A 23,772-nucleotide genomic window follows, 5' to 3' on the forward strand; every position below is an offset into this window, starting at 1 on the left:
TTATTATCGATTAATTAGGAACTTATTTATTTCCTATCTCATCTGGGCAATATCTCAGGCACCTTTTGAGCTAGGAAGCTGATATTTGGACATGACAATGACCAAGTGATTTGACTGCAAAGGCTCATTTTGATTTACCTATCTATTCACCTATCTATCTATAATTCCACTAATCTCTGTGTGTATGTGTGTGTGTATGTATGCGACAACGATTTCTCGACAACTACCGGTCCGATATACTTGAAACTTGCCAGGTATATTGCTGGGGACCCGAGGATGTGCCTTTTCAAGGTTTGAAATTAATCGGACAAGTACTTACCGAGCTATGGCGATTTAGCCGTTCGCCGTTCGCTTGGCGTTGCGAATGGACCAAACCATTCCATGTAAATAGAGGGGGGGGTTCTGTGGTCGTTGCGAATGGACGAAACCATTTCATGTAAATAGAGGGGGGGGGATTGTCACTGTACTCGCAAGCCGTTCGCCGTTCGCTTTGGCGTTGCGAATGGACCAAACCATTTCATGTAAATAGAGGGGGGGGGATATAATTTTAGATAGATATATAGTACGGGCATATATATAGTACGGGCATGCCCTAGTATCTATAATTCCACTAATCTCTGTGTGTATGTGTGTGTGTATGTATGCGACAACGATTTCTCGACAACTCTACCGGTCCGATATACTTGAAACTTGCCAGGTATATTGCTGGGGACCCGAGGATGTGCCTTTTCAAGGTTTGAAATTAATTGGACAAGTACTTACCGAGCTATGGCGATTTAGCCGTTCGCCGTTCGCTTTGGCGTTGCGAATGGACCAAACCATTCCATGTAAATAGAGGGGGGGGGTTCTGTGGTCGTTGCGAATGGACGAAACCATTTCATGTAAATAGAGGGGGGGGGATTGTCACTGTACTCGCAAGCCGTTCGCCGTTCGCTTTGGCGTTGCGAATGGACCAAACCATTTCATGTAAATAGAGGGGGGGGGATATAATTTTAGATAGATATATAGTACGGGCATATATATAGTACGGGCATGCCCTAGTATAAATAAAACACAGTTTGTGTGTGTGTTACCTATAGACTCTGAAACGGAGAGGCCCACGTACTTGATTTTTGGCATAGACGTGGCCATTGGGCCTGGGAAGGACATGGCCTACCTAAAAATGACCTCCGATGACGAGATCCATATTTTTTATTCATAGTTAACGTAGCGCATTTCAGCGAGGAACATTATACACTGAATCTCAGCCTGTGCCAGAGCAGCTCGCTGATTCGCTCAGAGCGATGACATGATGTTCCATCCTCGCCGCCAGACTCGCTCACTTCCCTCCCTCCCCGTCCCCCCCTCCCCTCCCGTCCCCTTCCCCCTCCCCTCCCTCCCCTCCTCCCCTCCCATCCCCTTCCCCCCTCCCCTTCCACCCTCCTTCCCCTCCTCCTTCCCCCCCTCCCCCCTCCCGTTCCCCATCCTCCCCTCCCCTTCCCCCCTCCACCCCCTTCCCCCCTCCGCCCCATTCCCCTCCTCCCCCCATTCCCCCCTGTCCCTTTCCCCCCTCCCCTCCCACTCCCCTCCCTCCCCTTCCCCTTCCTCCCCCTCCCCTCCCGTCCCCTCCCCTTCCCTCCCCTCCCCTCCCCTTCCACCCCTCTTGTCCCCCTCCCCCCTCCCCCGCCCGGCAACACCGGGTACTTCTGCGGGTTGATTAATAAAGCCCCAGTCACACCGGGCCTGCGACCAGGTTACGACCAGCTGCGACCGAAAATTTTGTGAACCGCGGGCAAATCGTAGAAAGAGCGCGCGACTGGTCACAGAGGTCGTGGGTGATCGCCAGAGCAAAATCAGTCGCAGCAAGGTCGATGGTCATGTTCAAAACTTCTGACCTGCGATTCCAAATCGTAAGAGGTGGCAGACAGGTCTTATATGGTCATACCACCAGTTGCACATGGACGCACCACCAGTCGTGCATGATCGCGGGTCAAGTAGTCGCACGATTGGTCGTGCTACTGGTCCTGCCACCTGACGATTGGTGGTGCCACCTGTCGTTCAACCTCACGATCGGTAGTGCGAGCATTCGCAGGTCGCCACGATTGATTGTCCGAGCGGTCGCAAGTCGCCACGATTGACCGTACGATTGGTCACTGATCGCCACCACTATTCGCACGATTACCTACGATTGATCTTGCGATCGATCTTCTCCAATCGTTGGTGATCGCACAACCACGCGTACCACCAATCGTACAATGACCCCAAAGACCAATCGCTGTTTGCGATCGCAAATGGAGAGCGGAGCAAACATTGACGATTGGTCGTACCTCGGCCCGATTGCCATCAATCGCACGATCCAGAAATCGTACGATCCAGTGTGACTGAGGCCTAAATTAATCGATTCATTATTCGATTAATGACTTCGTTATTATTATTTTTTAAGTTACAGATTCGGATGAAACGGTGGTGGTTTCGGTATTCTATTGGCCAATTGATAAAAAATTTAATGATTCTATGATTATTATTTATTTATTTTCAATTATATATTTAATCATTTATTTACTTTCTTTCTCATCTGGGCAATATCTCAGGCACCTTTTGAGCTAGGAACCTAATATTTGGACACGATAGTGAAAAAGTGATGTGGCTATAAAGGATATTTTTGATTTATTGATAAATCAATTAATCCATCAATAATTTTTTTAATTGATCAATTAATTATTTAATTTTTGCTATTAATAGCTTATTTAATTTTTTTTTTTTAAAGTTAGAGCTTCGGATGAAGCATTGGTGGTTAAGGTATGCTATTAGCCAATTAATTAAGAAAATATATTATTGTGGCGGACACGATGGCTCGCTGGTGCGATGACATCATTCCGCGCTCCAGGAGGGTGTCGGCCACGCCCGAGGGGTAGGCGTGGCCTCGGGCTATACACGGGGGGGGGGGGGGGGCACACAGCCCCGAGCACGGCGGTGCTATAGTGTGATCCTTGGAATAAAGACTCTTTTGATTACGTTCGTTGTTGCTTCCTTCATTGGCAAGACAAGTCGTGCGCATAGCACCGCACTACATTATGATCATTATTTGTTGATTTTAATTATGCAATTAATCAATCAATTATTGTACACCTCTCCCTCCAAATACAGTCTCGATGAGCTGCACGGCGTTAATGCCGCGCTGGAGGATATTTCTTTATTTGGCATGGGGGGTGGTGTGCTTTGAATGTATCTGTACTTGTTATTGTACTTCTTGGTCTATTCGTATTCTTCTTCCCTCCTCCTCTTCTTCCTCTTCACCTGCTCCCTCTTCTTCTTCCTATTCTTCTTCTTCTTCTCTTCTTCTTCTTCCTCTGCTTCTGATTCTTCTTCTTCTTCATCTTATGGTGGTCGTTGTCGCCCTGGTGGTGGTTCATGTTGTTATTGTTGTTGTTGGTGGTTGTTTTTCTTCGGACCTAAAAAAATTAACAGCCTTCGGGTGATCCGGAAGGCCGAAGGTTGTGGTCCTGCTTTTGCTACATTTCTCATTGCAGTTAAATTTGATTAAAAATCGGGAAAAAAACGGAATTCAACATGACGTTTGTTAAGGCGTTATCAGATATATTTATTGATAATGAACAAATAAATAGGTATTTTACGAGAAGGTTATCATTATTATTGTCTAGATAATACAGTGTAAGCGACTACTGTACACTCTTTTTATTTCAGGAATTTTTTTTATTTTACAATCAGGAAAAGAGACAAATGGCAGCTGCTCGAGATCCGTCGCCTTTGCCCACAGATTCGTCCCTCCCGTCGACACCTCCCGCTTCTCCAGAATTCCCCGTTTTGCCGGCCTCTTGTCTCGTTTCTCCGGACAGCACGGAATGTCCGACGGAGGTTGAGGCCGTCCTGCAGAGTGCGGCAGAGGAGATGGCGGCCGACGTGACTGTGGATTGCAAGGCGCAGGCACGGAGCGCGAACTGTACCCGCACTGTACCCTTACTGTTCGCTGTGTGCCCGCACTGTACCCGTACTGCTTTGTGCTTGACCGCACTGTACCCGTACTGCTTGCTGCGTGCCCGCACTGTATCCGTACTGCTTGCCACGTGCCCGCACTGTACCCGTACTGCTTGCTGCGTGGCTGCACTGTACCCCTACTGCTCGCTGCGTGCCCGCACTGTACCCCTACTGCTTGCTGCGTGCCCGCACTGTACCCCGACTGCTTGCTGCGTGCCCGCACTGTATCCGTACTGCTTGCTGCGTGCCCGCACTGTATCCCTACTGCTTGCTGCATGCCCGCACTGTATCCATACTGCTTGCTGCGTGCCCGCACTGTATCCCTACTGCTTGCTGCATGCCCGCACTGTACCCCTACTGCTTGCTGCGTGCCCACACTGTACCCGTACTGCTTGCTGCGTGCCCACACTGTACCCGTACTGCTTGCTGCATGCCTGCACTGTACCCCTACTGCTTGCTGCATGCCCGCACCGTACCTGTACTGCATGCTGCGTGCCCGCACCATGCCCGCACCATACCCGTACTGCATCGTGCGTGCCCGCACTGTACCCATGCTGTGTGCGCGCACTGTACCCGTACTGCTTGCTGCGTGCACACAGCCTTGGGATATCAGTTCAGATCCATCATTGTAACTTGTGATGTGACACGAATGGTGCAAGAAATAGGTTGTGAAAACGATTTTTGGGGAAATGTTTGTCAATTTTCTAAGGGGTCTAAAGTGTTTTAATGGTATTAAAAGGTAACAAAGAGTCGAAAGGGTATAAGCGGTGCAAAGGTTCTAATGGGGCCTTGGCTTGATGTGAAATGGGTGTGAAGGGGTCTAAAAGGTCTTAACAAGGTCTAAATGGGTATGAAGGAGTCCAAAGGGTGTTATGGTCTCAGAGATCTTGAGTGTCTAAAGGTTGTAAAGGACTGAAGCTGCACCAAACAAATTAACTCGGGAGTGCAACACTGAAATAACGTGCCAAATGACCTTCTTATGACTCGAAACCCCTATTTAGGGGCAACGTGGTAAAAAATGTGATCTTATAAAGTTTCGTCATGATTAACCTTGGGAGCTCAAAGTCGTAAGGTCACAAACAAATGTTATGCATATCTATGTATATATTGTCAGTCGGATGTGGCTTGCGGAGTGCGGAAAGTTTACTTGAAGGAATTTTAACATGAAACGTCCAGACAACTGGAGATTGTATTGGGATGTACAGTTAAGTTTTTTGGTGAAAAGTAAGTGGACGTCCCTTGTATTAAATCCAGTTCATTTTAATTTGATAGGATGGATGAGATAAACTTATTGCTGAATTCTGGGGATCTAAGGTTCTCAGCTGGCATCAGATACCTGCTGAATGATTGAGTTAAGTGCATTAAATAGTGGTGCCCGTTTGTTGTTTGATCCCCATCATGGAATTCATCCAAGACCTCGTTCACAGAAGTGAGGTTTTATTGAAATCGATTCACACAAGTCCTAGGCACACAAGCAATTAACGTATTAGCTATTGAATCATACAAACAACAACAACAGGCATTATTTTAAGGCCATTTTCCCTGCTAGAGCGGGGGTTAGCCTTGCGGGCCCCATGACGATCTTCTCCATTTTGCTCTATTTTCTGCATATCCCTTTGTTAACCCCCTTGCCCGCATTTCTTCTTCCGCCACCTTTAGCCAAGTCTTTCTTGGTCTTCCCCATCCTCTACTTCCTTCTACATTCATTTCCATCACTCTTCTCAACCAGTCACTTTCATCCTTCCTCAACACATGACCAAACCATCTCAACCTGTTCCTCTTCACAGCATCAATCACAGGCTCTATTCCCATCATCTTTCGCAATTCATCATTTGTCTTCCTCTCTCTCAACGATACTCCGCACATCCACCAAACCATTCGCATTTCCACCCTTTCCAGCCTTCGTTGCTGCTCTACGTTCATTACCCATGTCTCGCTCCCATAAATCATAACACTTCTCACACATGCAGCATACACCTTTCCCTTCAGCTTCAATGACACTCCCCTCCTCGATAGCACGCCACTCAGTTCCCGAAACTTCTTCCATGCACATCTCACAATAGCAACCGTTGCCGAGTCTGATCCACCTTCTCCATTCAACATGTCTACTAGGTAGCAAAATGTTTTCACACCTTCCAGCTTCACGCCGTCTCCAAGATCCAACTCAACATTTCCTCCATCTGCAGCTCCCTCTGTGCACACCTTACATTTGAATGTAGCTGCCACACTGGTTAATGACCCTCAGACCACTACATTTTTGATGAACCCACTCAGCGCACATTGTACATTGAATGGAGTTCACTCCGACACCCTTCCTGCACACGGACACTTCCCAGTTCTTTCCACCTCACCACATGCTTTACCACTTGCCATCACCTTCGTCTTTCTGATATTCACCTTCAGACCTTTTGTCTCCATACATTCCTTCCATTTGTTCATCTTCTCCTTCAGTCCATCCATACTTTCTGCAATCAACACCAGATCATCTGCATACAACAACTCCCACGGTAAACCCTCCTTTACGTTCTGAGCCAGCACCTCCATCACAGCTACAAATAGTAGTGGACTTAGTACCGACCCCTGATGCACTCCCACCTTCACCTCAAACTCACCACTGTTCCCGTCCTTCGTCCTTACAGCTGTGCGCGCTCTTTTGTACATTGCCATCACTACTCTGATCAACCATTCCTCCACTCCTAACTTCCTCAATGCCCATGTCAATACTTTGCGTGGAACCCTATCGAATGCTTTCTCCAGATCAACAAACACAAGAAACAAGTTCTTCCTCTTCTCCATGTACTTCTCCTGCAACTGCCTTACAATAAAAAGTGTGTATCTCGTTCTTCTTCCTGGTGTAAATCCAAACTGCATTTCCTGATCTTCACTTTCTTCCTTCTCCTCCTCTCCAACACCCTTTCCAATACCTTCATTCCATGCTCCAATAACTTTATCGCTTGACACGAGCCACAGTCCAGAGGGTCACCTTTCCCCTTGTATAGAGGGACGGGGGTACTCAGTTCCCAATCCACTGGAATGCGGCCTTCTTTCACCACCAGATTACAGATCTCTATCATTCTCTTCACACCCCAACTTCCCGCTGCCTTCAACATATCTCCCACAACTCCCGTCGGCCCTCCCGCTTTTCTACTCCTCATTGCTTTTATCGCTTCCTCAACTTCCTTCTCAGTTATCTTCTCTGCCGGTCCTAAAACTGGGTTACTCTCTGTTGCCATCCCATTCATTCTCTGCATTCAACAGCATTTCCATATATCTTTTCCATCTTCCTTTAATTCTATCTGGGTCTACAACGATTTGTCCCACTTCATCCTTCAAGCAACCCACCCCCATCACATCGCACCTTTCTTTCGCTATCTGCTTTGCAATCCTGAATACCGCTCTTTGGCCCTCTTCCGAATCAAAGTGTTCTCCGAACATTTTCCTACATGCCTACTGCGCCTTTGCTACCTCTTTCTTTGCAGCCTTCTTGGCTGCCTTATAACTTTCATGCTCTGCTTTTTCTGCTCCCGTACCCTTCGCCTTCTGCCACTCCATGAACTTCTTCCTCTTCTCGTCAATCCTCTTTCCAACTTTATCATCCCACCACCATGTTTCCGAGTGCCTTGGTGATGCTTTTGTCCATCCACATACCTCACCAACGGCTCCCAACAGACTATCTTTCATTGACATCCAACCACTTTCAAGCTCAACCACATCAACCTCTACCATACTCAGGCTCTCTTTTAATGCCCCCCTCACCGTCGCCTCTTTCAACCTCCATGCCTTCATTCTCGGTTGGTACTAGAAATAATTGTATATTTGAATTATCTATTTGAAAAACATCGGTTGGTACAATCGAATTGAATCGTATGAAGTTTACTCAAGCAAAGTATGAAGACCAAGCCATCGATCTGGTCTTACCAAGATGAATGCAGCGCAGACCAGAACATGGTGCGGTCAGAACGCGTAGTTCTCTCTTCACACATAAAGAGTGCTTGACGCAATATCTACTATATGAGAGATGTCTGTCTGTCTGTGTGTCGCCATTTTTCTCAGAGATGGCTGAACGGATCTTCGTCAAACTTTCAGAGGTTCATCAGTGAGTGCCTGGGAGTGTTTTAGCCGAAAAAACAAACAAAAAAAAAAAATTGGGGAGCAGCTTTTATTTTATTTTTATTTTTATCGCTCGATCGTGCCTAAGCCTTTTTAAATTAACTCTTTGAATACGGGTGACGTCCAGTGCCGCCACCCGCGAAAACGTTTTGTGTACAGATGACGTTGCTACATGTCATGGACTATACCTATAAATAGATCGTCAGTACGTTGTTGCATTCCCGTACCAAAATGCCAAATTAATCCCGTACCGGGGGTATTTTTATCAAAAAAAATCCCGTACTCAAAGGGTTAATGACAGTTATATACAAGTACACATTCGCATAAATATATACAAAACAATCACCAGACATTTGAGCACAAATAAACAAACAATTCCGGAAGTGTACGAAGTTGGTAGCAAGGCTTCTTCTTCTTCCTGATCGGAATCACACAACTCAAACGTGATGAACGCCACATTTACAAACCAGCATATATATATATATATGAACCCCCTTCCTCTCCTCCCTAACCCCCTCCCCTCCTCCTCTCCCCTCCCCTTCTCCCCGTTCCCTCACTCTTCCTCCCCTCCCTCCCCCGCCCCCTTCCCTCCCTCTCCGCCTCACCCTCCCCCTCTCCTTCCCTTCCTCCTCTTCCTCCTCTCCCTCCTCTCCTCCCCTCCCCTCTCCTTCCCCCTTCCCCCTCCCAACTCCTCCCCCCTTCCCTCCTCCTCCCCTTCCCCCTTCCCCCTCTCCCTCCTCCCCTTCCCCCTCTCCCTCCTCCTCCCCTTCCCCCTCTCCCTCCTCCTCCCCTTCCCCCTCTCCCTCCTCCTCCCCTTCCCTCTCTCCCTCCTCCTCCCCTTCCCCCCTCTCCTCCTCCTCCTCCTCCTCCTCCTCCTCCTCCCCCTCCCCCTCCTTCCCTTCCCCCCTCCCCTGCCCGGCAACGCCAAGTACTTCTGCTTATATATATATGTATGTGTCCAGCATGCATTAGATCACCACACCCCAAGTATTCCCCTCTTCTTCTTCTTCAGTTTCAATGCAATCCCTGCCTGGGAAATAAAAATATAGTACAGCCTTTCCTCCCTCCTCGGGAATAATGATAATTAGAATATAACAGCGGTGGTATTTATTTCTCTTATCATATTTGATCATGGTGTTTATGAGATCCCGACCCAAGAGTCTGAAGGTGCCAATGTTATGCACCATCCTGTACTCATAATGGTGCCCATTCTGCAGGCAGCAGGCGTCGAAAGAGACATTGAGGAGATGCTCATGTGGCTGGAGGAGTTTTGTGGAATTCTGGATGTTGTAAGTGTCATGTGATCCACAGATGTCACAAATCACAAATGAACACTAAGGCTTGAATGGAGCAGGTTCTCATTATTAAAAACACAAGCAATGCGATGCTTGTAGAATAAAGGTAGATAAACAAAGATAGTTTGGCTCAAGAATGAGCATGACATGTACCTTGATGAGAAAAACAAAAAAATACATAAAAAGTGATGAAAGGGATTCATGTAAGTAACCAAGGAAGCAAAAACTGCACATCGGTGGATAATTATCACAACTAGCAACACCTACACAGTTTGGGATTATTTTGTTGGGACACGTCACTTTGCCATGTCCTTCAAAATCCCATGTGTTGAACACGATCTTTTCCGTCTGGTTTGCACAGGTACGCCAGTCATCAGGGGAAGTGTTCACACATTTGCCAGCGATACAGTCCCATGCAGCTGCCATGCGCACCGTTTACAGCCGCATCGACCGCCTGGAGGTCTTGCATTGGGATTTGTAGCCTTTGGGAATTTTACAGAAGGTGTGGGTATGTGCTGTTGTGTAAGGTGGTGTGAACTATCAATAACCAAAAAGGCTTTCTGTGGTGCGTTCCAGGTTTTTGTGAAGGTGGCGGCTAAATCCGTGGCAGGCCTGGAAACTGCGGTGACTCGGGCTGAGCGAGAGCTGAGCGGCCCACTCCCACGCACTCTGCGAGGCCTTCTGCGCTCCATCAGTGTGCCGACCTTTCGCACTGTGAGACCATCCACACATGAGATTGTCTACGTGCTGTTCTTATACCTTTTTGTAAACGCCTCAACAACCTAAGGCAATATGTTGTTGGGTTGTCCGTCCGGCCGTTTGTCCGTCCGTCCGTCCATCCATGTGTGCGTAGCAGATTATCGTTGCTGTGGTAACTTGTGAACTGCTGAAGGGATTTTAACCAAACTTGGTACAAGTATGTACGATGATGAAAAGATGAAGTGATTATACTTTGGCTCAAAGATCAAAGATTGAAGGTCATGTGACCTTTATTTGAAAGGAGCAGATATTTGTTTGGACAAAGCTTGGTACAAGTATGTCAGATCATGCTCTATACAGTGTCGGTTCTGCCAAATCAGTTTATATGGTTAGGGTTACAATCCTGGACGGGTCGCCGCTCTGGCACAGGAAGTCATGGCAGGGATTTGGAATTTGTTCATGGTGCTGGCGATGGTTTGCCTACTCTTTGCAAAGGACACCGTGGGATCTTTAACCCCCATCAACCAATGCCCGCAGTCTGGACACCAAATTAAACGTCCATCGGAGGGACTTTTGGCTCGAAAGTCCCAACAATGGACGGGACAGTTTGGGATTCTTTTGTTGGGACACGTCGGGCACTGTTATGGCGTCCGGGCCATAACGCACATTGACCAATTATCCTGCCTGTGAAAAACCGGGATGACAGTTTATAGCTGGATCGGGATTCAAAACCAGGCTGGACTGTTTAGAGGCGAGTGTGCGTACCTCTATGCTATGCTGCCAGCCTGCACAAGCACGTACTGTAATGCAAAGATGAACTGATTAAATTTTGGGTTCAACAGGTCAAAGGTCATTTGAAAATCATTTTGGAGATCGTAACGTATTCCCGTCAAAATTTACTTTATAGTTATTTATTTACTTGTAAGTTTAACTCTCCTTTTCACTGCAGTAGTCAAAGCAAAACGAAACTTTTGTCTCCAATCTATTGTTTAGCTCTGTGTTATCTTATCACAATGTTTCTTAACTCACCCCTTGACACAATAATAGAACACTCTCTATTTTGGAATTGCAAAATTAGACGAACATTAATGTATTTAGAATGATTGGCAAAATTTGAACAAACACCAAAGCATCATTGATTGTGATCTGTCTTCTTTCCTGGCTATGATTTGCCGTCAGGGCACTGGACCAAGGGAGGAAGCCGTTGCTCCCCATTTTGAGGCTCCACCAATCCTCTGCACTGATGACTTTTTCCCATCCTCTGATTGGGCGCAGCAATGATGAATCTCTTCTTTTGTGATTACGTCCTGTTGGCCAATTGACTTTATATCATTTTAACCGATTGCTTCAATGCACACACGGCATCTTGTTTCGTGGAGAATTTTCAAAAGGCAACCAGCCATCTTGCTACAATACAAACGTGTAAGTAAATCTGTCCAAAAGTGGCTGCCGTCGTACAAATGAAGTCATTTCGAGAAGTCATTCACATTTTACTTTCGTATTAAAATTTTTCTCTTTGCTCAGAAAAGATAATTTCTTTTGTCAAGTTATATTGAATAATGATACGGTGTAGGATTTCTACTTTTGTTTACATGATCGCAAGCATGCAATTGCAAGTGTTTGCATTCTGACATTATTTTGCAGTTTGTTCGTGAATGGCTCGATATAGTTGATTATTTAAGGCATTAAATTTGATTCGAAAAGTAAAATTTGCAAGTAATACAGAGTTGTCTTGGCAGACCCTGGGTCTTGGCATTCTTTTGAGAGATGTTAATAAATTGAAAACCGTAGACTTTCCTGCCTCCATGAGAGAAAGATGGGGGAACAGCTGAGCCATCCCAGATTTGGGACCCATATTCCATGGTCCTTCGGGTAACGTCCTTGTCTGCAGTGATGAGCTTCCATGGCTAATGATTGGTTCGGCCGCTGAGACCATGTGACTTTCCTCATTAATAGGCATGTTGCAGGTAGCTGGCCAACGTCTTTTTGCCAGCTTTTCAGGTGGGAATGTTACAAGAACCTCCTTTTGATGTCTGGTGTACTATTTTACGCAGGATGGTGTTAGCAATAAAATGTCGGATTGTTTTATGGGGAGGCACAGAGGTCATTAATGTAGAGTGAGGATAGGATTGGTCCAAAAAGAGTCGTGCGGCACACCAACCTCAGAGGTGGCGTACAAAACAATACCACTCAGAGACCCGGTGATTGTGCTCTGTGGTGAAAATTGGATAAGCATTTTGGGAAGACCTTCGGAATACAATTATTGGCTGGCAGATTGGAAAGCAAGGCTGCGGTTCCAGACAATATTGAATGTGAGATTTCCAGAGGAACGGGCGAGGGCCCTGTTCTCTCCGGGAGAGTGCTCGCCTGTGTGTGTGTACGCGCATGCGTGTCTGAGTGTGTGCGTCCAGGCCATAACCTTTTTACCATTTGAGCTTTTTCAACAAATCTTTATCAAATTTTCAATAAGCTTTTATTATGAAAAAATGGAGAAAATAATTAATAAATGGAGCATTTTTTTTCAGCTGTTGTTTTTGTCAAGTTTAGTTTGTGTACAAAGCGGACAGGCTCCAACCATTACATCAGCAAGCCTGGTAGTATTGTGCGAAAATGTGCGAATTTTGGTCCAGACTGGCTGTATTACCAAGACCCAAATCATTTTTGTTCCTGCAATCAATCTGTGCCTGAAAAATCCATCAAATGCAGATTTTAATGTTAATTACTTGTAATCTTTAAGTACAGATTAATTTGAGGTTTAGTAAAAAGAATACATATATATCTATATATATATTTAGGCAAAAGTGTTGTATAATATGAGCAAAAAGCAACTGGTACACATCTTTAGAATGTTTTCACAATAAATTTATTAATAATAAATGAAGAATTTCATGGAAACAAATTATCAGTAAATCACCAGATACGTGAGTATCTCTTGTTCAAATTATTTTTTAAATGGTATATTCCAACAAAAGCGAAGCAAAAGCTGGAGCATGACAAGCAAGGCTTGGCGAGTCAGCATTGGGAAGCTGGATGGCGTAATCACAGCAGCGATGCACAGTTTGGGGCCACAGAGCAGCCAACCATGTTCATGCACAGCAGGTGCAGCGCTCAGCCTTGGGTTCACGACATACGCAGCGTAGCGCACACTTGGAACAACCAACGGGGCAGCATCGACAACAAGACCCTGGGGCTGACAATGTAAATGGGACAAGGGTAACATCTAAAGGCAAGGGTAACATCTGAAGGTAAATCCAGGGTAAATTAGGTTTGTCTTGACAGTTTGCAATGCCATTAAGGATGTTTATGTTTTGGTAAAATATGCAATTTATGTTATCCATGAGAGGCCATTTGAGGCCTAGTCAAATATAATGTGTATTGTGTATTCATATATTTTCGGTATTTGGGATATTTAAGGTAATATGACCCTACTGCAAAGCCACAATGAGCCGGCGAAGCCAAAGCCTCTTGCCACTATTTTACCCATCACTATGGCATCAGTCACTCCATCATGTCTCAAAGTATTTTAATTACAAATTAGAGGTGCATAAGAATGTGAATCAAACAAAGACGGGTGAAACAAACTCCTATTGAACTTTTTCGCAATTGTTTATGCATACTTCCGCATCCGCAAGATGGTGGCCTCCATGGAGCGATTTGGTGCGTCAAAGCTTCGAAATTCTCAAAGTATCCAGCAAAATCTGGCTTTTCAACATAATACGCGTTCATTCACAACACCGGCTTCGCCGGCTATTATTTAATGGGAGATAAATCGTTAGGACTTTTATTTATTTGCATTTTCCAGTCAAAGCATGTCAGGATATGTTGCTAGAGAAACTCTCTAATTTGTCATTTCTTAAACAAACAACAACGACACTTGGTAGAGCGCACACCTCCGCCAGGCTGAACAGTTTATGTTTTGTATCCCACTGATAGGCCGGATCTGAGCCAGAATCGAATCGGCTTGTTCTTGTCACCTGACCAACTCGACAACTCGTCCACAACTTTTTGAGATATTGTGCTATATATAGTTTTGGACCCTATCTCTCAATGGTAAAGAATCGAATTATTGCCGGATCTTTACCAAAATCGAAACAATTCTTTCTTTTCACACACTCCACCAAGTTTTGTCCGAATCTGTCTACAACTTTTTGAGATGTCCTGTTCTTAGACAGACAGCTAGGAGTGAAAACACAACTTCCGTCCACTTTTGGTGGCAGAGGTACTAACCTATTATCATGCACACCATGTACCTTTATACCTCAAGAACACCTTTATCAGAAATTTTTTTAATAGAAATGTGTAGCATGTACGTACAATTGAGGAAAAGGCAATTTTTAATTTTAATTTATATAAATAGTTTATTTAAAGTGAACATAACCTGAAGAATTAAGTTGTGTTTCCTGTCATCTTTGGCTCTTACTTAATGCAACTTCACCTTTTGCAGCAGCACTATATTTCTCGGCATTAAAGATATATAGACTATGATGGTTCCTAACGTACCCTCTCTGGCCCCTCCTGCTGTCATCACCCAACTACATCACAAGCAGCAATACAACAATACTACATCACAAGCAGCAATACAAGTTGACATGTCAGTCAACTATCCAGACCCACTCCCACCCCCACGCACACTACCACGGCTGGTTCTGAATGTATCTCAGGCATTTACCTCTTACATGAATCCTCGTCATTTTTCATTCCCGGAGGGAGGCATTAAGTGTATAGTCTTGGTGTCTTGTGGTGTCCTGCTTTTTGAAGAATTCTTTTAATTGCAATTTTTATTTATTTCAATTTCAATTTTTTTTTTCCCCAAAATTAAATTTGTTTTCTTCCAATTTTCAATTCTTTAATTTTCCAATTATTTAATGTATCCTTTTTCAATTATTTGTTTAAATTTTTTTCAATGTTTTTTCAATTATTAAAATTTTCAATTTAATTTTTTTATTCTTAAAAAAAATAAAATAATTGAATTATGAGAGAATTTCAAGTGCTCCCGATTGGCTAATATAATGGGCATAACATGAGGAAAAAGAAAAGTATGGGAAATGCAACGTCACTATGCGGGTAAAATCCACTTTATACGGCCGCTCATGGGAGATCGCGGTCAAATTAAACTTTGCAATCCTTTGTTGCCTGAAATATAGCAGGAAGAAGCTGAAATAAAGCTAGAATACTGTGGATAAAATGATGGGATTTGTTTGTGCCTCCATGATTGAAGACAGTACAGCCAATGTGAAAATCCCTTCCTCAGGTCTGTGTACTCTTCGGCCCATGAGGTAGGGTAGGTAGCAAGCAACCCTTATAGTATTGCACCAGGTGAAACATTTAGTCGGATTCAATTTTAGTAACAATTTCAGGATCAGATCGCCAAAAGGTAAGAACATCAATGGTGAGGTTGTGTGTGAACCAATAAGTGACCATCTATGGATTGTATATGCAAAATGGCAAGATTTAATCCCCCCACCCTCAACTCCACAATGCCTATATATTCCCTTGTTCACTCACTTTCTTTGTTATAGTATGCAAGAGGGTCATGGAGGAGCTTTTACATATATTGAATGCAGGAAAATTACATTAGAAGACACAAGTACATTTCTCATTATTACAAGGACAATAGACAACGAAAAAAATCAACACAATATAAAGTATTTGAATCTGCTTTCAGAGCATCATGAGTGAGCGGGAGTGCTCAGATGGGAACACCAAACATGCCAAGTTACTATCACACATAGTTAAAATGACACCGCTTTTATACTCTTATACAATAATGCAGGAGAATATTCAAAGAGAACCAATATGCAAATGTGGTATTATATGCTCTAACCTCATTCAGGAGGTGAATATTGTATGTGATATGTGCGTAATACATCATGTTCTCGTCTCACCGCTCTTGGGACACGCTTTGCATTTGCAGCGGCTGCACTTGCACCCGACACCACAATTACAGTTGTCTGCCAGAAAATCCACACAACAACCCATACTGAATCGAACCTATCCGACAAACAATCTGTGTACCACAAATATGTTACCATGCACAGTATTACTCATCAATGAAGGGGAAAAAAAACCGTTAAACATAATGCAACATACAGAAACATACAAAAGCAAAATTCCATTTGCCCCTTACAATCACTGCTAATGACCTGGAAGATGACCTCACAATTCCACTTGCCCCTTACAATCACTGCTAATGACCTGGAAGATGACCTCACAATTCCACCTGCCCCTTACAATCACTGCTAATGACCTGGAAGATGACCTCACAATTCCACCTGCCCCTTACAATCACTGCTAATGACCTGGAAGATGACCTCACAATTCCACCTGCCCCTTACAATCACTGCTAATGACCTGGAAGATGACCTCACAATTCCACCTGCCCCTTACAATCACTGCTAATGACCTGGAAGATGACCTCACAATTCCACGTGCCCCTTACAATCACTGCTAATGACCTGGAAGATGACCTCACAATTCCACCTGCCCCTTACAATCACTGCTAATGACCTGGAAGATGACCTCACAGTTCCACTTGCCCCTTACAATCACTGTTAATGACCTGGAAGATGACCTCACAATTCCACTTGCCCCTTACAATCACTGCTAATGACCTGGAAGATGACCTCACAGTTCCACTTGCCCCTTACAATCACTGTTAATGACCTGGAAGATGACCTCACAATTCCATTTGCCCCTTACAATCACTGCCAATGACCTGGAAGATGACCTCACAATTCCACTTGCCCCTTACAATCACTGCTAATGACCTGGAAGATGACCTCACAATTCCATTTTCCCCTTACAATCACTGCTAATGACCTGGAAGATGACCTCACAATTCCACCTGCCCCTTACAATCACTGCTAATGACCTGGAAGATGACCTCACAATTCCACTTGCCCCTTACAATCACTGCTAATGACCTGGAAGATGACCTCACAATTCCACTTGCCCCTTACAATCACTGCTAATGACCTGGAAGATGACCTCACAATTCCATTTGCCTTGACCTCATATTTAAACGTTGAACCATACCTCTGGTGGTCTTCAGACCGCCATTTATTTCAGTTCACTGCTTCAGCAATAATGCGCAAGCCATAAATCCAGAAGCAGAAACCACCACCTGGAATGAAATATCAAGTGGATCTTGATTTTACTCCCCAGCTGGTGATTTCTGTCTCTTCCACCCCGGAGACACGAACTCACCACCGATGCAAACGCAGGCTTTTGTGTCCGACATGATGCAGGGAGGAGGTTGTAAAACGTGTCCGAAGCTTTTACTGCAGGAAGCCTGTCTGCTCCTCCCAAGCTGCCTGTATTTATGGACGAACACCACACCGTGACGTCACTCGCAGTGACCCTAATAACAGCCCGAGGTTAATTTGCACGTAATTGCGCAAAAGCTTGCCTAATGGACAGATTTTCGCCTTACAAGAAATTAAATAACACAATTTTGTATTTTGTTGGAAGTTTTATTTATTTATTTATTTCCTTTTGCATAATTATATATTTACCTCTGCCACCAAAGGTGGATGGAAGGTTATGTTTTCACCCCTGTCTGTCCGTTTGTGAACAGTATATCTCAAAACGTTGTGGACGGATTCAGATGAAATTTGGCAGAGATGTAGCGTATGTGACTCGGACAAAATGATTAGATTTTGGTGAAGATTCGGATTCGGATCCGGCTACTAGAATTTTAAAAGTGATTCTTCACCATTGGGAGATAGGGCCAAAAACGACACATGGCAGGATATCTTAAAAAGGTGTGGACGGATTTGGACAAAACTTGGTGGACAGGTTGGGCGTCTGACAAGGACGATTCGATTCGATTTTGGTGAAGATCTGAATATGGATTCGGATATGAAAATTATTTAATACTAGCAGAAGTACCCGCATTGCCGGGCGGGGGAGGGGAGGAGAACGGGGGGGGGAGGGGAGGGGAACGGGGGGGAGGAGGGGAACGGGGGGGAGGGGAGAAGAGGGGGAGAGGGTGAGGGATGGGAGGGGGGAGAGGGGGGAAGGGGGAGGGAAGAGGGGGGGATTGGGAGGGGGAGAGGGGGGAAGGGGGAGGGAAGAGGGGGGGATTGGGAGGGGGAGGGGGGGACCCGGCAGAAGTACCCGGCATTGCTGGGCGGGGGAGGGGAGAAGAGGGGGGGAGGGGAGGGGGAAAAGGGAGGGGGAGGGGAGAAGGGGAGGGAGTAGGGTGAAGGGAGGGGGAAAAGGGAGGGTGAAGGGGGAGGGGGAAAATGGAGGGGGAGGGGTAGGGTGGAGGGGGAAGGAGGGAAGGGGATGGCCAGTCAACAATGACGTTGCAGTTCTCATGGTCGGAGAGCAGCACAACAATCGGACATAGTCCTGCATATTCGCAACAGCACGAAGCGGATTTTGGAGACACCGATCCTGTGACGTCCTCCAGTACCGGCGTTGCCCGGCGGGGGAAGGGAGACCCGTACATTCCCAACCCGTACATTCGCCCTCTCGACTCAAGCTCACTCGGACAAAAGCCTCGCACAAATTACACCGTGAATGCCCAATGGTCATGTCTATGCCACAAATCACGGGCGCACTGAATTGAAAATATATAGAACGCTCATACTCCGTGAAAAGTGAAGCCGCCGTGTCGCCATCTTGGTCAGCACGACTCGACCAACTCGCTTCGCGGATCTCGTTTTGTGCGGCAATAAACTGCTCCAATCGGTTACGGAAGGGTTGTGGAAAGACGTTTCACAGCTGTTTCAAAGACATTTAATTCATATCGCACAAAATCGATACAAAACACGATCGCATAAAAGGTGAAAAAACGTGTGACGTGTGACGGGATGGAACATCACGTGATCGCTCTGAGCGAATCAGTCTGGCGGCGGGAATGGAACATCACGTGATCGCTCTGAGCAAATCAGCGAGCTGCTCTGGAACCGGCTGAGAATAGCGGGTACTTCGCTGAAATGCGTTGAGGTAAATATGAATAAAAAATATGGATCGTCAAATATTTTGAGTTCGGCCATGTTCGTCCCAGGCTCAATGGCCATGTCTATGTCAAATATCAAGCACGTAAGCCTCTCCATTTAGGAGTCTATCGGTAACATTACACACACACACACAAACTGTGTTTTATATATATAGATTGCTAAGCGATTCTTCGCCATTGGGAGATCGGGCCAAAAACGATATATTGCGGGATATCTCAAAAAGTTATTGATGTATTTGGACGAAACTTGTTGACCAGGTTGTGTGTGTGACAAAGAAGAATCGATTCAATTTTGGTGAAGATCCAGATCCAGCTAGTAGAATTTTTTCAGTGATTCTTCACCATTGAGTGTTTATGGCCAACCAGGTGGAGGTGTGTGTGCTCTCCACTGAGTGCCGTTCTTGTTTATTTTCTGTTCCTGCACTGAAATTTTCAAGATTGGTTAAATTTTTTCCGAGATCAAGATGGATCATATTGGTTGTGCAGCGAAGGACTTTTTATTAAATTAGTGATGGTCATTTCGAAGCAGCGGACAGACAGGTGACCATCATAATTGTTGAGACCTTTATGAAGACCGATTCCAGAGTTATAGATGGGTAAAAGTGCAAAAGTTTACGTATGGAGGAAAGCAAGAAGTCCAAGTTGTATTGTCGTTTGGCTTGATGCGTATATGGTGTTTGTACAACTTACTTTTCATTTGATACAGTATAACATTTTTTCACATTTCAGTACACCTGGTTTTAATAAAGAAGCCAAGCTAGAAGGGGAAGAAACGAAGATAAAAGTGTACAATTAACTCTACTGATGGCCTATGTGCTGCATGCGGTTTGAAAGATTTGTGAAGAAGTGGTTTTAATGACGTCAAATGTAATTGTCGGGGTAATTATGGTTGCTTTTGTAATAAACCTTTATTCTCAGACCTTTAATCAAGCTTTTCAGTAATTTATTTTTCTTAACCAGACTCGGTGGTGTAATGGTTAGAGCGTCCGCCTTAGTCTGGTAGGTCAGCGGTTTGAACCCAATCCTCCCAGTAGTCATCTCAAACATCAAGTTCAAACCGAGGAGTCAAACTCAGTCAGCTCCTATTTCTCACTGTTAATAAAGTTCTGAAAAATAATTAATTGATTGCTATTCTGAACACAATCTTCATTTTTTAACGGAAATTCCCTCCAGTAAGTTGAAAATTCAACTTGGAGATGGTTCGGTAGAAAATCGTTATTCCTACTATTTTGACCAAATGTAAGCTTATTGTATCGTTTGGCCTACGCACCAATTTATCCACATCTTGCCTTGAAATGAACTCCTGACGAGAATGAGTTGTTCGATAAATGATTTTTTTTAGGTGCTTCTACCAATATCATGGTATTGTAACGGTTTTGAGAAGTGTAACGAATTTGAGAAGTGTAACGGTTTTTTGAGAAGTGTAACAATTTTGGAGGAAGTGTAACGAATGTGAAAACGTTACAATGTGAACGTTACAAAAGTATGGTAACACCCTGGTAATGTAAATAATGGTCGCAGCCGTCCTCCTAGTTAATTCCATGAAACTTACACGCAGGCCACGATATATCTTTTTAAATAGTGTATTTCCTTATTCTATGTAGACTAAATATGTGTTTCCCACTAGATTGACTTTGCATTGTATCGAACAAAATAAGCGTAGGCCCTTCCAATTTCCCCAAATCATCTCCGCTCTCCAAAGTTCCTTTCAAAAGGGTGCGAGTTGTGTTCAATCCCGCAAGCCGCCATTGCCCATGTGCTAATCTCGGAGAAGAAAGGCGTGTCTCCACCTCGTCATAGAGGGGAGGAGTGAGCCAGAAGGTCGCATGGCCAATCAGCACCGCGGTGAGCGACCCGGTAGGCGTGCCCTCGCAGCCGGCGGCTTGATTCCGCCCCGAGTTATAAAAGCGACTGTAAGGGACTGCTTCACGAGATGACCTGGGAGATGAGCGAAGAGGTGACATATGTGAGCTGAGCTGTGAGCGGTGAGATGCGAGACGCTCCAAGCCAAAGGGGAGAGGTACTCGGAGAGGAAACCAGCTTTGGAGGGACGCGCTGAAAGGAGGGAGACGGCTCCACCAGAAGGAGAGGAGCAGGTGTGCCCGAGCCAGCGCGTGACGTCTACAGCATCGGCAGCGGATACGCGACGAAGGGTTTTCCCGCCAAAAAAACCGCGAGGAATTGAGAGCTGCTGCCTCCGACCCTGCCTCCCTCTCCAGCAATCCACCTCAAGCCCTACCTGCCTGCAATATCCCCTGTAGGTTTCCCGATTGAATATCTGCGGTGCGATCTGGTCAACGTCGGGTGGAATCGGGTTCTAATCGGGGAGTAACTGTTCAGTCGCGGTTGGACCATCCGCTCGGCCCATCATAACATCAAAACCGCGTCTGTAACAATTGGTGTCAGGAGTGGGATTCGGACCTGGGACTAAATTTGTTAGGCCCAAATTTTGGAACACCAATTGTGTTATTAAGTAACAATTGGTGTCGAGGAGTGAGATCGGACCCGAAGCGCGCTTAACGCGCTCAAAATTACAAGCTGCCGAAATTTATTTTGTTTTATAAAACCCGAATTTTGAGATCGCGCCATGGACAATCAAGGCGATCGGATGTCGGTGGGAGAGATAAACAGGGTGGAATCGACCCAGGACCTCGGGGAAATGTATGGGGAAGAAAGGGAGGAGGAGAAAAATGGCAATGTGGTTGCGGAGGTATCAGGCGCACAAAATGGCGCTCTTGCGCACGAGGTTGGGGCAGCTGCGGCCGCACCCTTGGTACTACCAACGGTGGCCCAAATGCAAGCCTTCATGGCCCAATTCATGGTGGAAATGCAGAGAGAAAACGACATTATGGAACGAATGGAAAGCAGAATGATAGGGGTAATGAGGGCCGATAGGGAGGAAAGGGAGCAGAGGAACAGAGACCGCAAGTTGGGCGAAAGGGTCCCAGGGGTGCACGAGGAGGTAAAGCGGGTCGAGAAGCGCTGGTTGAGCGAAGCGGAGAAAAGCGCGGGTACAATGACGGGGGTAGAAATCGCGACACGGGGTTTGGAAAAGCCGGCGACCGATGAGGTAGAGGGAATTTTATTAAAGCCAACGGTCGTCGAGGTGAGTAAAGAAAAAGCGGAAGTGGGCATTGAAATTGAAGAGATGACGGAGGTAGCCCGGGAATTGCAGGGAGAAATGGATTATGTACAAAGTCCCTGCTCACATCACGATGCTGTGCTTAACCCGAATGGAAGTTTGCAGGTTCGCGTGGAGAAAAGGATCCCCCAGGTGAGTCGTGCTGTATATTGTGCGGGTAGATTTTGCAGGAGGATGTTTAGCGACAAAAGAATTTTCGCGCGCTTGGGATCGAGGAAGCATCCGGGCGTTGGTGAAGGGTCCCGTGTGAGTGGAAATGGCACGCGTGGGAGGAAAAAGTGTGCGTCGGCGAGTGGGTGTGTTATAAAGTGTGGGAGTGAAGCCGAGTGCGAGCGAGAATGCACGTCGGGGTGTACGGAGTGTGACACGAATAGTGAGTTGGTGATGGCGCAGGTGCGAGAGGGCACATCGGAGCGCGAGTGTGAAACCGAGTGCGAGCGAGAATGCACGTCGGGGTGTACGAAGTGTGACACGGAGAGTAAGGTGGTGGTGGAACGTGTGCGAGAAAGCACACCTGAATTGGTGGTAGCGCGGGTGTGGGAGAGCCCATGTGAGCGCGTTAGTGGGTGGATGCAAGAGTGCACGCCCATGGTGAGTGTTACGGAGGACGTAACGGAGGAGAGGTGTGGACCAAAGTGTGCGCAAGAGTGTGCGCGAGAGGTGTGGTGTGTAACAGGGAGAGCGTTGGTGGAATGTACGGACGGCGTTGGAACGCCGGGTTTTGTGAGGGTGAAAGGGGTAGCGTATGCTTGTGAGCATGCCGGTGAAGCATCGACGGTAACCGGGTTAGCGGTTAGGGCGACGGATAGCCGATGCGAGCACTCGGTGCGAGGGGTGCTTTGTTGGGTGCGAGGCCCGGCGCGGATCGATGCTGCGTCGCTTCTCTTCGAAGCGTCGTTGCCGATTCAGGCTTGGCCCCGCCCCGCACGGTCGAGTCCGGGCCTTGTAGGGCGAGGCGACCGGTCCGGTTCAAGGGCGAGTGGGAGGAAGCGGAACGGTGCCCCCTCGTGGGGACGGGGTTCCGACCGGGGGAGATTAAGCCATCGGGCCCGGGACCGCAAGGTGCCGCGCCGAGATGGTGCGTGGAATCTCGGCCCAACCAAACCACCTCCATTGAACCGAAAGCCGGACGGATTCAACCTGCAGGCGACCAAACCACCCAAATTCATTGCTCGGCTTTACGAACCGAGTTTAATGATGTCACGACGCACCGAGGCTAGGATATAGTGGACTGTGATGATGGTGATAGTGATAGTGATAGTGATTTGATACGAAATTTATAATAGTGGGTAGAATTGGCAGTAAATGGAAAATTTTTGAATTGGTTGGAATTTGGACGAGCAAAATTGATAGTGGGACCTCCCCGATGTGGAGGGATGGCAACTCTGTCATCCCTCACGTGGGGCAAATGCGCACTAGCTTATGGGGTTGATGGCAGTGAAAACTAGCCCAGGTGGGTTAGGTTATATCGTGTGTAGGGCCCTAGAAGATGACATTAGGTGACGTTAAGATTAGTTAGTGACTAATACCTGTAGTGGGGACGCAGGTAGTTTAGGGTGGATGATAATGACGTGGGAGCGCAA

At 46.1% G+C, this 23,772-nt stretch overlaps 1 protein-coding gene across 2 annotated transcripts; it reads left to right on the plus strand.

Moving 5' to 3' along the window:
• The first annotated feature begins 3,364 nt into the window (after window positions 1-3,364).
• LOC137436485 (biogenesis of lysosome-related organelles complex 1 subunit 4) lies at window positions 3,365-11,869 on the plus strand. 2 transcript variants are annotated; one of them, XM_078786483.1, is made up of 6 exons: window positions 3,365-3,473; window positions 3,685-3,924; window positions 9,303-9,374; window positions 9,742-9,840; window positions 9,957-10,094; window positions 11,259-11,869. In XM_078786483.1, the coding sequence occupies exons 2-6, from the start codon at window positions 3,721-3,723 to the stop codon at window positions 11,358-11,360; spliced, it is 615 nt and encodes a 204-aa protein (XP_078642609.1). In that variant the 5' UTR covers window positions 3,365-3,473; window positions 3,685-3,720; the 3' UTR covers window positions 11,361-11,869. The 2 variants fall into 2 exon arrangements, with proteins under 2 accessions (XP_078642609.1, XP_067986415.1); XM_068130314.2 differs by lacking the exon at window positions 3,365-3,473 and having other exon boundaries at window positions 3,678-3,924.
• The last annotated feature ends 11,903 nt before the right edge of the window (window positions 11,870-23,772 follow it).

Source organism: Myxine glutinosa, chromosome 11 (genome assembly GCF_964187855.1).
Source record: "Myxine glutinosa chromosome 11, kmMyxGlut1.1, whole genome shotgun sequence".
Lineage (NCBI taxonomy): Eukaryota > Metazoa > Chordata > Myxini > Myxiniformes > Myxinidae > Myxine > Myxine glutinosa.

Coding starts and splice junctions, on each gene's coding strand:
- LOC137436485 (XM_078786483.1), top strand. CDS start 3,721: ATGGCAGCTGCTCGAGATCCGTCGCCTTTGCCCACAGATTCGTCCCTC. Junction 3,925..9,302: donor CTGTGGATTGCAAGGCGCAG/GCACGGAGCGCG, acceptor CCCATTCTGCAG/GCAGCAGGCGTCGAAAGAGA. Junction 9,375..9,741: donor TTTGTGGAATTCTGGATGTT/GTAAGTGTCATG, acceptor TGGTTTGCACAG/GTACGCCAGTCATCAGGGGA.